Here is a 14845-nt window from a genome sequence, read left to right as displayed (position 1 = left end):
GTGTATGAAAATAATATTGTGATCTGTGAGGTGGTCTAAATTGACTGCAAATGACTTGAAATTAGTGTTATTGAGGTTAATAATAATGTAGGAACAAAAAAAAAAAGCAAAATTATGTGATTTTAGTATATTTTAGAATTTTTTCTAAAAAATGCAAAACTAAAAAACCAAAACACACGAGGGCGGTTTTGCCAAAACCAAAACACGAAGCTAATCCAGATCCAAAACCAAAACCAGTTCACAGGGGTTAGTGAGCATCTCTAATTTATACAACCAAAACTTCAAGGGAGAATTGGGAGAGAGATTTTTTAAGTAGGTTTCAGCAGGCTGTACGAACTTGAGCCTTTTCACAAAAAATATTATTTCTTCATTGATAGATAAGTAAAGTAGGTAATATCTTGTAATATGACCCATAACTTTTGTTTTTTAGAATTGTACCCTGATTAAAGATACACAGTATTCTATCTACCAAACCAAGGAAAACATGTATTAAACTAAACAAATATACAAAGCATAACACTGTCGTTTTCATGGTTTCAAACCAGATTGTTATTCCATATTGAGTCTGGCGGACAGCTCTTAAAACTGCTAAGATCCATTTTCCGCATGATAAAAAGTAGCAGGAAGTCATTATATTTTTCTGAAATCCTTGTCCACACAGTCATCACAATCCCCCAAGCTGGCATAGCAAGTAATAAAAGGTAATTAAAATAATAAACTGGTATAAGTGGCTTTTTTTCCTTGCTGTCTGCTATCTCTCCCTCCCAGAACATGAAATGACCTTTGTTACGCTCTAGAAGATAACTTCCCTGTACAATTACACTCATACCAAGTGTGCAGATGGGGCAGTTTTTACTGCACTATTTCAGCCTGTGATGTATAAATGCCAACAGTGAGATCTATTACTGTCAGCCGTGTCATTGCAGAGCTCTTGTGATTTATAAGAGTATAAACTGCTACACAGACTATAATAAGACATAAATGTGTGCTCAAGCCTTCATGTGCCTAGACAGAACCCTGTCACTAAGAGGCAATAGGTCCAGTCAATGTATAGGGGAGCACGGTTACATTAGTTGAACATAGCTTCGTGAACATTGCCTAAAAGTGTAGATCTCTGACGGTGATAGTATCAGTAGTATAAAGTATTATGTTAGTGAGTACAGGGCAGGGTGTGACAGATGGCAGTGTCATGATATGAGGAGGGAGATTCAGACAGGCAGGAAGCGACTAGCTGACTGAATATTATATAGTGGAAGAAGCAGGATCCTCCAACAGCACAGAGGGGTGATGTGAGGTCGCTGTCAAACTGGTGTGGAAAGATTGTGGTTTAAAACACTGTATATGAAACAACGATCCTACATCCAACTTTTCTGTATGTATTGAGAATACGCTTTTGTGTTTGGTTCTTAACCTGTTGTTCTCATATTAAACTGAAGTATACCTTAGCCAACGTTACGGATTATTATTATTTTTTATCTATATAACACCAATCATATTACGCATCTCTGTACAGAGAGTATGAAAAAACAGTCAGTATTTAACTTATGTGCAAAACAGAATACTAATTTGCACTCCTTGCATTGTAACATGGTTTTGTCCAGGAGACTGAAATAAGAAGTTTCTGAAGTTAAGATCCTTAATGAATCAGGCCCTAGAATCTGATTGGTTGCTATAGGCAACATCTCCGCTTCTTCAAACCCGCAGCTTGATAAATTGACCCCTTGGTGTGGCAATAACTGTCACCTCTGGGGCTCTACTTTGTTAATACTCATTTTACAGTTCTATCATTATGGAGAATGGTCAGTAGAGATGCTCACTGACCTCCGTGAACTGGTTTTGGTTTTGGATCTGGATTAGCTTCGTGTTTTGGTTTTGGTTTTGGCAAAACCGTCCTCGTGTGTTTTGGTTTTGGATTTTTTGAGAAAAAAATCCTAAAATATGCTAAAATTACTTTTGTTCTTTTTTTTGTTCCTACATTTTATTATTAACCTCAATAACACTAATTTCAAGCAATCTGCAGTCGATTTTGACCACCTCACAGGTCACAATATTATTTTCATACACTTTTGGACAAATACTGCAGCGACCTGGCTGGATGGTAAGTGACAGAGCAATGACACAAACACACGGCAGTTCCTAGCACATCTAGGACACATTGGCACACGGCAGTGGCAGAAAACAAAAATGGTGCAAGATGGAAGTGTCCTTGGTCCCGCCCTCCCTCCCATCCACCATTATGTTGGATCTTAAAAAGGAATCCAAAAATCACGAGATCCGAGATCCGACGATGTAATATTGACGTTTTGCCTCATTTTCAAATCGGAAAAAGCATGAAGGTACCGAGCCAGCTCGGCACAGTACTCGGATCTGCTAAGTTCTGGTATATTCGGTTCTCGGGAAACCGAGCCTGAGCATCTCTACTGGTTAGTATGTTGTTCCCAGTAACTGGACTCATCAAGAACCTGATGCTGGGAAACCCCACCAAAGTGTCAATGTGAAATAAGTAGGGGGTGATTTAACAAAGACTAGAAGGTGGAGTACACTTTAAGACGACAAGGTTAATGCTGGGTTGGTGTCAATTTCATAATACTTTTTACAGCTTTCTAAACAGGGCGTTGGTAACATAATTTCAGTAAACTCCAACATAAAGCAGGACTTGTAATAGCAGTGCCCAACACCGCTGTAATACTAACAGTCAGCACTTCTAAAATATTCTAGCCAAAAATGTATAATTGGGTTGCAAAATATGGTTCTGTCTAACCCATTGTAATTTCTGGCACATGTTACAATGTTACTGAGTTCTTTTGTGTCAGATGTAATTTAGTCTCATGGCACATTTACATTGAAAAAAAAAAAAGTGTATGTTTTGTTGAACTCGCCAAATTGACATTACTATGCATCTGAAATTGGCATCACCGCATGTTTGAAATACGTTTGGCACCGAACTTGGACTATTCCGGACATTCACATCTGCTCCTTCGAGACAGGGAATTTTAAGAGCTCTGTATCTCTCATGATCTCTCATGGACAGTTTTGATGCAGATGACAGCATCACTGGCCCTTTCTCCTTTATTAATAGCAAGAAGGAGATCTACTATGTGTGACTCTGTTTCAAGCCAGTACTATGTTCGCTGTGTCCGGCACCAGATTTGCAGGAACTTTCATTAGATGACTTAGCCGATGAACATTAACTCCATCTACCCTCATATCACACTCAATGTTTTACTATCAAGCAAAATTATGCAGTAGTTTATGAACTTATGAAGTTACAAGACATGTGAGAAGTCAAAAATTCTTTTAAAAAAATATAAAGAATAACGGGACATAAAACTGAAATAAAGCTTATGGGCTGTACGGGAGCTGATTGGTTGCTATATATTAAATCTACCATAAATTGTTATGTTTTGATGTGAATAGAATCAAAGGTAGTAGCCTTTTTGGTGAGTGAACAGAATTTAGGTGCAAAGCACGAGTGTGCACCAGGTAATCCAGAGGTTGAACAAAATTATCTTTAATTTTCAACAACTGTAAAGGAAAGTAACAGAAAGCAACAACACCTATCTAGGGCCTAACCTCCCTTCTTAGCCCCTCTCTATCCATTGACCGGCTAGGTCCCTTACCGATGTCACTTTGGTGCCGGAACACAGAAATATACCGTCCTTGTATTGCTTAAGTTCTCTCCTCAACAAGCCGCTCTCTAACTCTCAGAAACAAACTCCAGATTCCTTATCTGATGGGATCCAGTTCTCCTCCGACAGACTTCTTACCCATCTAACTGGTCCTCTGTCTCAGCCTTCCTGCCTCTCGGATGAACCTACAGCTCATTGAGCAGCATATTCAATGTGCTTGGGACAAATCCCAATCTCCAGGGCATGAACAGGTTACAAACTAGAGCCACATTTCTTTGAGAAAGCCAGTATGCGTTGGAGGACGTTTGATCCACACCAGCTTCCGTAGCAACAGCAAGGGTTCTGTTAGAGTATACTACTAAAGTATAATGTGGGGATGGACACTGCTCATGCCACACTTCTAATGGGAATTCAGGAACACATAAGAAGCAGCAGCAAGGTTTTCAATTAAGTCTGAATTGACTTACACACTTTTGAATTGCCCTGTACCGCTCTCTCTCTCTCTCTCTCTGTGTTGCCCCCACATGCAAACGGAGCAGCCATTAGCAAGAAGTAAATTATCATCACTCAGCTTCTAGGACCTTACTACTGTGCAAATTAGATTTCTAATTGAACATTTTATTGTACCTTAACATCTCAGTGTTGTAATCCGTATTATCAGTATGAACACAAATATTTTTTTTTTCAGCTGCCAAAAGTGAACTGGTGAAGTTTAATGTTCTGACATATATATTAAACACTGACATTGACACACAAAAAGATATAAAGTCCAGAAGTCTTAAAATAACCAATTTGCAAAGCTGCACAGACACATACAAAGGACTTAAATACAAAAGGAGTTCTCCATGAGGCGGGATAGATTATATACACAGCAAAGACCACAGCTCAGTTCTGGATTCTCAGAGGCAGTTTGGATTTGAGAAGAGATTGTTCATCTTCTGTGATTTTTGATCACTCCAAAATTGTTGAATTTACTTTTTTTTCTTTCTTTTCGCTGTACTTTCTTTTGCTGTTCCACTATAGACACTGGACACAGCAATCTGAAAGTCTTCCTGCCGGTTACTATAATGTTCTGGAACAACTTCCTTGGCTTCGCCTTCACATTTTCCCCTTTTTCGCTTATAAACCTTTCCTCTGTGGGGTGGTACCTGTCGGTATGTCGTTTCTAAGCTCTTCCTTAATGTAAGAATATACTTTATTCAGGCCATCCTGTGCCTGCTGTTGAAGCTCCAGGAAAAGATTAAAGAGCAGAAGCTGATCATCCTTGGCCTGTCCCACCAAACCAGCCAAGGCCTTGTACTGTGCGTCACAATCCTGGTTCACCATCTCTGTAACCTGCACAACTGAGGAACTACAGCCGTCCTCCACATCCTTTTGGAGGCATTGAAGCTGTGTTTTCGTCATGTGTAAGTAGCTCTCCTGTTCAGAGATGGAAGTCATTGTGTTGCTGGTAACCTTCCACCAGCTCTCGCTTTCCTGAGATACCGCAGTGATGCTACTGCCGAGCTTCTCGCACTGCCTTGGTGATTCTTCCACAGTGCTCATGTTTAATGCTGCCAGTTGCCCGAACTCACTCACTACGTCTCCACACCAGTCCCCAAAATTCTTGTGATGGGTGGACGTACGCTCAATGGCTTCCAAGGTAACATTTTCCAGATCTTGCTGCAAGGAACCCGATAATTGCTGTATGTTCTCTCTTTTTAGCATAAAGTCCTTTAAAGCTCTGATTTGTTTTCAAAGAAAGCAAATCCAGCGAATTTGGCACATTCACTCCCTCTAAATGCAGTGCCTCAGCAGCCTGGAACCCCTCTTCCAGAAGCCGACACTCTGTCTGAAGACTGGACAGGGCCGATGTGGAATCCAGACGTAACTTGTGCAGCATCATGGAGTGATTAGTGAAAAACACGTTCATGTCTTCTTTATGGGAATCAACCTTGTCAGCAACAGCAGAGAAATTCTGCAAGCATCGGTTCAGCTTAGAATTCAGATCCAAAACATAATTTGTAATTGGCAGCATATCAGTTATCGGAGCTTTCTGCAGTGCAGACCGGTGGTCAGCCATTAGTTTCTGCAGGTCGGCCTTAGCTTGGGAGGACAGACCCTCCTGCTTTAATATTTCATCAGTGCTCTGAGCCACTTGTCTGGATACAGTTTCTTGAATACTATTAAAGGATGTGGTCACGGAACTGGCAGTGGCCTGTAATCTTGACGAACTGGCCGACAGGTGGTCATCTGTTCCACTATAGACACTGGACACAGCAATCTGAAAGTCTTCCTGCCGGTTACTATACTGTTCTGGAACAACTTCCTTGGCTTCGCCTTCACATTTTCCCCTTTTTCGCTTGTAACCCTTTCCTCTGTGGGGTGGTACCTGTCAGGATGTCGTTTCTAAGCTCTTCCTTAATGTAAGAATATACTTTATTCAGGCCATCCTGTGCCTGCTGTTGAAGCTCCAGCTTCTGCTCTTTAATCCCCTCCTGATCATCCTTGACCTGTCCCACCAAACCAGCCAAGGCCTTGTACTGTGCGTCACAATCCTGGTTCACCATCTCTGTAACCTGCACAACTGAGGAACTACAGCCGTCCTCTACATCCTTTTGGAGGCATTGAAGCTGTGTTTTCGTCATGTGTAAGTAGCTCTCCTGTTCAGAGATGGAAGTCATTGTGTTGCTGGTAACCTTCCACCAGCTCTCGCTTTCCTGAGATACCGCAGTGATGCTACTGCCGAGCTTCTCGCACTGCCTTGGTGATTCTTCCACAGTGCTCATGTTTGATGCTGCCAGTTGCCCGATCTCACTCACTACGTCTCCACACCAGTCCCCAAAATTCTTGTGATGGGTGGACGTACGCTCAATGGCTTCCAAGGTGAACACAAATATTTTTTTATTTTTTTTTAAAGTACGTTTTATTAATAATAACATCTTATCTTGACAAATTGACAAATACTTGTACATATAAAGATAAACACGATGTACAACTTTTTCTCACCATGCTTTTACAGAGCAAATTTGATTGCGTGTTAATCTTGTACCGTGTAGATGCTGTTTTTTTATTTTGAACAAAGCAGAGAAGAATAATAAAAAGAAAAGAAGAGAAGGGGGGGATAAGTAAAGTTGGTGGGTAAGAAGGGTGGGTTGGGAAGAGAAATGGAGCGGTAGGGGGGAAGGAATTCATGCCTTTAACAAGAAGGAGTAGTCAAATCCGATAATTTCAATAGAGGACCGGCCTCTACTAGAATTGAAGCAGGGGTTGATTATGGTATGAAGCCCATGGAGACCAGACTTTATGGAAAGATACGGAGGAGCCCCTCAGCACACTAGTGATGTGCTCCATTGGGTAAGTATGCCAAACCCGACCACAGACCATTTGGAGAGTAGGGGGTGTGGGATTTTTCCAGGAAGCAGCTATCTGACAAGTGGCCGCGCTAATTATGTGCCGGAGGAGCTTATGCGTTTGTGTGGGGAGGTCTGGGAGAGGCAAGGGTAACAATACATGCTTAGGGTCGGAGGGTATGGGAGTGTCGAGGACCATTGTAGCTAGTGCGAGAACCGCTGTCCAGTACGAATGTATTCTGGGACAGTCCCACCAGATGTGCATAAAGGTGCCAACTTGGCCACAATTTCTCCAACATGCGGGACTTGTTTGTGGATATATAATATGAAGCCTAGCAGGTACATAGTACCATCTATGGAGCAATTTATGGGCATTTTCTTTGATACGGACATTTATGGAACAACGTGCTGTCCACTCATAAATGTCCGACCATTCTTCTGGATCTAGGGACGTTCCCAGGTCTGTTTCCCACTGCGCTTGGAATCGGTCCTTGACCTCTGTGGAGGTGGGGAGTAATGCATTGTAAAGCGTGGAAATGAGACCTTTTGAAGATGCTCCAGAATGGCATAGATTCTCAAACCCAATGGGAGGCCTAGATGACAACTGAGCATTGACCTTTTGGTGATAGTGTCCAATCTGTAAGTATTGGTGGAACTGTCCCATCACAAGCCCGTACTGGCCCGCTAAGTCTGAGAACACAAATATTTTTAATGTATCTATTGAATAGTTATGGGCAGCACATTGGTTTAATGGTTAGCACTTCTGCCTCACAGTGTTGTGGTCATGAGTTCAATTCTCAACCATGGCCTTAACTGTGTGGAGTTTGTATATTCCCCCCGTGTTGGTGTGGGTTTCCACCGGGTGCTCCGGTTTCCTCCCACACTCCAAAAACATACAAATAGGTTAATTGGCTGCTATTAAGTTTACCTTAGTCTCTGTGTTTGTGTATGTATGTTAGTAAATTTAGACTGTAAGCTACAATGGGATAATGTGTGTGAGTTCTTTGTACAGGGCTATATAAATAGCTGATGATGGTAATTATAGATTTAACATTGTTATTTATTATAATAGTGTAAAATATTTTTAGACAGTACATTTTTTTAAATGGTCTAGTAGATATTAAACTACTACTTATTATTTTAAACATAATTAATATAATTCATAATTATAGTTTTGTGATTTGACATTGTTATATATTATAATGGTGAAAAAATATTTTTAGACAATACATTTTTTTTATTGGTCTAGTATATAATAAACTACTACTTATAATTTTAAACATAATATAATTAATAATTATAGTTTTATGATTTGACATTGTTATATATTATAATGGTGAAAAAATATTTTTAGACAATACATTTTTTTAAAATGTTCTAGAAGATATTAAACTACTTCTAATAATTTTAAACATATCTTTTATGTCTGAAGCATATAAACTACATTTCATTTTGTTAGTTCAGGCACCCCCTTTTCCTCACAGGCAGCATTAGGTTATGCCCAGTTACAGAGACAAACAATTGATTATAATATAATAATACTGCATTACTGATTACACAGCCATAAAGCAAATACAGTGGGCACACAAGCGCCAGTAGTCTGGGCTACTAATGGTCACAGTTATATAGAGTCCATTGACATTTTCTCCTTTACGAATCCCAGAAGAATAAGCATCCGATGTGCTGTAGACTTTTCTTTATAAGACTCTAGACCTGTGACATTTGTTGATGATTTCTGATTAGTGTTCTTCTGTTCCATGTACCGTTATTGGCCTGATTCTCCAATGGCCATCAATTATTCACTGAAATATCGGTGATTGGGAATAATTTGCCAATTAATTCGCTGATGCCCTATCCCTGAAATCTCATTTATTTTTAGAGGTATTCCAATGTGTTTTAAAGTTACTGCAGGAAATGATCAGTACAAATACATATTTTCTGTAGCTTTTATTTTCTTTTTGTAAAATCTAAATTGCAGCTGAATTCATTCTGTAGTTTCTTTGATACAGAAATTTCAAGTGGTAAGAGAGCAAATCTGGGAGAGGCGGCATAAGATAAAAACTGCATAGCGGAACACTCAATGCAATAAATCTCGTCACAATCCCAGATATGCTACATTAATATTTTTAATATGTATGGTTTGGAGGAGAGAAGAGGGAGGTAAGAACAGAAACTTTGACAGTAAGAGAAAGTTTAGAGGGAGAAATTGTATATATTATGTGCTGGAACACAAGGTTATTTTGTGAAAAGTATTGGCTCTCAGCTCTAGAACTTGGAAGATATGTAAACTATCCTACAGGAATATGCACTAGAGGTAAATGCAAAGTACATTTTACAGTACAAAACTGCAAAGATAAAAAGATGCTATATACGTTTATATTGGGGTTTCAAATCAAAGTCTTTAGTCGTAATATAGGAAAAAAAACCTGTTAACTTATTTGTCTTTAATTGAAAATGTAACTACATGGATAAAATTCTGCACTTAAAGAAAATCTAATAGAGAGAGCCATGGAACCAGGGGTATTTGTTAAAACAGAGAAGTTAGAGTGTGTGTGTTTGTTGTAGCTTATTCCGTTAATTTGCCGTTAACTTGACCAAGTCACGGACAATGTATATATGTTGGCATAAGCTTCTTAGAGATCACTACACACTGTTTACTTTTATTCACAAAAACTGTTTGGTGTCTGATTAAAAAAAAAAACATTCACAGAGATAAGGAGCAGTATTTAATTGGCCACACACATTACAATCTGATCATTCAATCTGGTTGTTTTTTAACCAATTAAAATAAGTACATTTGTGTGGGTGACAATCTATCGGATGCCATCAAATGCAGATGCCAAATAGATCTGATCTGATTACATTAATTAGAAAATGTTCTTCCAATGGGATTAGATTGAATCAGATTGAAGTGTGTGTATTTGTGCAATTAAAGGCGGCCTTTGAAATGATTGGTTTGTAACGTGTGTGGTTCAATTATATATTGATGTGATAAGTACAGAGATAGAACTGTATAATAAAATATAAATTAATAAATAGATCCATGTGTAGCCAATAGTAGAGTGTGACTTTTCGTATATACACTACATATTCTGCTATAAAAGGAAACCAAACATAGAATCTAATGTCAGATCGAGGGTAACATGTTGGTCAGTTTAAACTCTGCTACAACACAATCATATTTTGTCATAACGTATTTCCTTTTTTAGCTACAAGTCATAGGTGAGCTGCATAGGTTAGCAATGGATACAGCCCATGTTCTGCGGAAACGTCAGTCACTAGGTAAAAATAAATAAATGAAACACAGTGGGCCTGAGTCATTAAGGAAAGCAAAGCATAAAATTGGAGTAACTTTGCACCTGGACAAAACCATGTTGCATTGGAGGGGGAGGTAAATTTAAAATGTGAGGACAGATTTATAGTTGGGGTAGGGCATGTCCTAGATCAACTTTATATTGCAGTGTAAAAATAAAGCTATCAAGCATTTGTGTGTTACGTGGAAAAACAGCCCATATTTAACTTATTTGCTAAATAATGAACTAATTTGCACCCCTTACATTGTAACATGGTTTGTCCCAGAGAACATTTACTCCTTTTTTTTGCCTTACTTTCCTTAATGACTCAGGCCCAGTTTTGCAAAACAGCTTCTAATCCATTGGCGGATATAAATCTAAATAAAACAGTGGACGTCTCCAATAACCAAACCTTTAGTTGCATTTCATAACGGATCAGGACCTTGTGATCCAAATAAGCCGTGTCATACAGCGGTATCCGCGTTTGATAAAATATGCAGAGATTAATTTTTAATAGAGACTCAACTTTTTAACATGTTCAACTCAACCTATTTCTTATCGTGGATGCACCATTTCCTGCTCCTTCAGCCTCTTCAGCAAATTGTGTCCAAGTTAAGGAGTGCAGTCATGGCTAAAGAATGCTGATCAGTGCAGCGCTAATGTCAAGATGTCTGTCAATACAAAGCAAATGTGACAGGTCTGGAGAGAGAGAGCGCAGGGTCCTAGTGTTAGTCATCACCTCCACTGCCAAATCCTCAGCATGAATAATCTCTATCTGGAACTATAATAGAAAATAGTAACAACACAGATGCAACGACTTAAACAACGTTACATTTAGATTAATTAATTCTCTGAAAGTAATACATCATTCTAGTCACATTACTATGACAATACTTCTGTTTAGTCTAATTTGTCCAACAGCGTTTGTTACTAAACTATTTAAAACTAATAATACACTAATTATAAATTGTTTGTGGGTTTTATTTGGAATTGTTATATCACATTAAGGCCTTTGCAACTTTTACGATCAGGACACTTTAATAATGTTATTGTATGTCAGGTACATACCCAAAATCTGGAATAAATAGCTTTCTGTGATATGTCGACGTACTTTCATGAAATCAGTGGCCCTTCCTAACTGTAATGCAACTTTCCTCCCCATTCTAGCAATGCTCAATAAATGTAATTCAGCTTAAGCTTTGTATGCCTTCCCCTCTTTATTTGTTAATTCTCTTCCAGTGTAGCAAACAGGTGTACAGAATAACAATATATATATATATATATATATATATATATATATATATATATATATATATATATATATATATATATATACACATACATATATATATACACATACATATATATATATATATATATATATATATATATATATATATATATATATATATAATTATGTGAATTTGTGCTCCAAAGTGTGTGGGCTTGGGAAACTAAACACTTTGAAATGTTGCAACATAAACTCAAAGTTCTCCTGTGATTTACCAGACCAGTAGTGATACCAACCAGTTAGAGTCATTAAACAAGCAATAAAGACTAAGCTACCTATTTTATACAAGATGTGGATGCATTTATTATTTGGCCACTTGTAAAGAGTTGGTGGGCATTTCCATCTATATGGATTTTACTATCAACATATTGCTTGTGGTCCACCTGCTTAGAGCTGCTCTTTTCATTTCACTAGACATATCTATTAAGTAACAATGCCTTCTCAAGTGGCGTATCTATAGCAATAGACTACTATGGAATTGCTATGGTGACTAGTGGCATTGAGGGCAATGGAAAGGAGAATAAGATGAGCACCTAAGGCTGCCCCAGTCTGGCTACACTGTAATTTGTATAGGTGTCCTCTGAAGATAGAAGAAGTATACAGTATATACATTATACTCAAAGCACCTTCGTCTGCCTGGAAACAATGTTTTTACTTCACTGCAGCACCGGGTTACTCACAAGGGGTAAATTTCCATGGGGTGAGAATAAAGCTACTAAGCCCCTTAACCATCAAGGTGTTGAGGAATTACAACAAAATTGGAAAATCATCTAAGCAGAACAAAGAAGTAAGGGGATCGGCTCGGCGGCCATATTGTCTGACAGCAAATTTACAGGGCTCTGTCTCTGGACTTGCTTAATCCACGATAATCTGCAGATAGTGGTCACAGATCATACACTCCAGATGTCCTCTAGTCTACTGATTCTCCCTGCTACCTGATACTTCTTTCATTTTGGACCATGGCACCCCCTCACCAGATTCTGCCTTGAGTCCTACCCTGTGACTCAAGACCTCCTGAGGATGTGCTTTCCAGACTCATCTGGTGACATTAGACACTCTCCTCATCCAACTATTTCATTCGGTCCAGCAAACAGCACGGACAGTTGTCACCACTAACCTGCCATCACCAGGGGTCTTCGGTCTGTTTGGTGGAGACCAGTTGGAAGGGATCATGCTGCATGGCATGGCGGCCCTGTTTGCTTTTTCACCTCCATCTTACCTGAGTCCGGCCAGTGCTCTGACCTCCTGGGAGTCCAACGGAACGGACCGACTAGCTATAGGAGTAAAGACCCAACCTCGACTCTTAAAAATGCAGCAGCCCTGTGTATGCTATATGCAGCAGCGGACTGGATGGATCTCTTTGAGGACAGTTGCCCACCACCTTAAGTAGATTGTCATCTGACACTGTGGTGAGTCTCAACACATACTCCTCAACTCATTACACAATCAGGATTGCCACCGCAGCAATCACCTCAACTACCGTTGAGCGGGGTACATCTTTCAAATTAACTTTTCCTCTTCTTTGTCGTCTAGCATTTTTATTGGACTCTATATACCCTACTAGTGCCTCTATTACCCTGCTCCTTCCTAAACCACTGACTAGTTCCAGAATTATCAACTGAGTCTTCTCACCAGCTCTGGGCTACCTACAAACATAACCCAAGGTCCCACCAAACACAGTGAGATTTTCACTCCCTCTCCTTCATTTTTATCCATATATGATAACTGACAGCCGCAGGACAACAGTGCAGGAGTTTTAATCTATCTCTGTTGTAACCAATTTATCTTGAGCTTACAACTGTAAATTTATATTAATTTTACTGTGAGTTACTGTTATGTTCTCAAACATCCACCCAAGGGTGCTGTTTCTCAAACTTCTATCTGAAACTCACAACTCACTGTACTATCATACTTTACCTAGACATCAGGATATTTCTATGAGACCCCGTGCAGCGGGTAACCTCACAAGGAAAATGGCCTACATGGCTCTTTAAAATAACTATGTAACTCTGTTCAATGCTCTATTAAGGGACAATGCCTTGGGTCAGCTCTATGAGTTCGCTCATCTAAGCCAATATACCAATTTTTCTCTCACAACACTTGAGTATGTAAGTAACTCTTGATTGGGAAGGACAGAAAATTTCTCAACAGAAAGGAAGTTGGAAAGTCCAAGGACACTAATTCTCAATCAGATATCCAACAACTCCTGGTTAACCCTTCACCATCTTGTGTTAAAGGTGACTCGCCTATGGCATCTCAGGTGGGGTGGGGTACGGTACACCAGTGCTGATTCCACCAACAAAACTTACCACAACATCTTGAGTCCAGAGGGCTGTTTCCTGACGAGGATCCATCACTACTCTTCTGTGAAGCGACTTGAAGCAATCCCGAAGAAAGAAGACACCGGCGGAACTTGATGATGTCACTGACATAGTCGACGCTGTTAACGCTGCTCTTAAGGGGGTAATGTAACTATGCGGCCATGTGCAATGTACAAAGGGTTGTACATTGTACATGGCCGCATGTCTGGGCCCCATCCCAGACACTGTACCTGGAGACTTACAAACAATTGATTCAAGACCAGTATTATGCGTCGCAACTTGCAAACTCTATTGACGATTATGCAGCTTTAAATGATAAAAGAGAGACCTCTAAGATTACACTTTGGGAGGCACACAAATTTGTCATTAGGGAAAATACATTTAACTAGGTTATTTTCTCAAAAAAAAGAAAGAAGCTCTTAAGGACTCCCTTCTCTCTAAGATTAAATCATTGGAGACCAAACATAAGAGCTCTCTGCCTGCAGACACTTATGCAGAACTTGAGGTTGCCAGAACAGCTTTAACAAACTTCTAGATGGCAAAACTAAATTGGCATTCCGAAAATGTAAAAGTAAATGGGAGAGGCTCCTTGTTAGGGCATTGCATAAATAATGCTCCCAGACTTATATACATAGCATGAAGGACGACAGGGACAACACATGCTTTAAACACAAAGATATAGCAAACATTTTCCACCATTATTATACGGGTTAGCAGCTGAAAATAACAGGGCTGTTACCCCTTTCACACCAACACATGGACATGGGAATAACCCAGGTAGTGTGTCAGTGTGAATGGGTCAACCCAGTTCTCGTGACCAGGGTTATTCTCGTGTTGGAGACAGATATGCTGCAGTATGAAAGGTGCTCCCGGATTATTCTATCCGGGTTATGTTAAAAGCAGCTCTGCTACGTCATCTACATGAGCCTCTGCTGTCTCCTTTTAATGACTCAACTTGAAAACGCAGGGCAGACACTGG

At 39.5% G+C, this 14845-nt stretch overlaps 2 protein-coding genes across 3 annotated transcripts in view; both read right to left on the bottom strand.

The window, feature by feature from the left end:
- The window catches only part of CACNA2D3 (calcium voltage-gated channel auxiliary subunit alpha2delta 3), a 790245-nt gene that overhangs the window by 318630 nt on the left and 456770 nt on the right, over positions 1-14845 (bottom strand). The window lies entirely within an intron of this gene.
- LOC142099963 (kinesin-like protein KIF11-B) lies at positions 4749-6397 on the bottom strand. The gene is given in 3 exon segments (XM_075183974.1): positions 4749-5339; positions 5341-6000; positions 6047-6397. Coding segments are annotated over 3 exon segments (1602 nt in total).

Source organism: Mixophyes fleayi, chromosome 8 (genome assembly GCF_038048845.1).
Source record: "Mixophyes fleayi isolate aMixFle1 chromosome 8, aMixFle1.hap1, whole genome shotgun sequence".
Classification (NCBI taxonomy): domain Eukaryota; kingdom Metazoa; phylum Chordata; class Amphibia; order Anura; family Limnodynastidae; genus Mixophyes; species Mixophyes fleayi.
The sequence above is the reverse complement of the archived record's forward strand: the minus strand, read 5'-3'. Positions and strand labels throughout refer to the sequence as shown.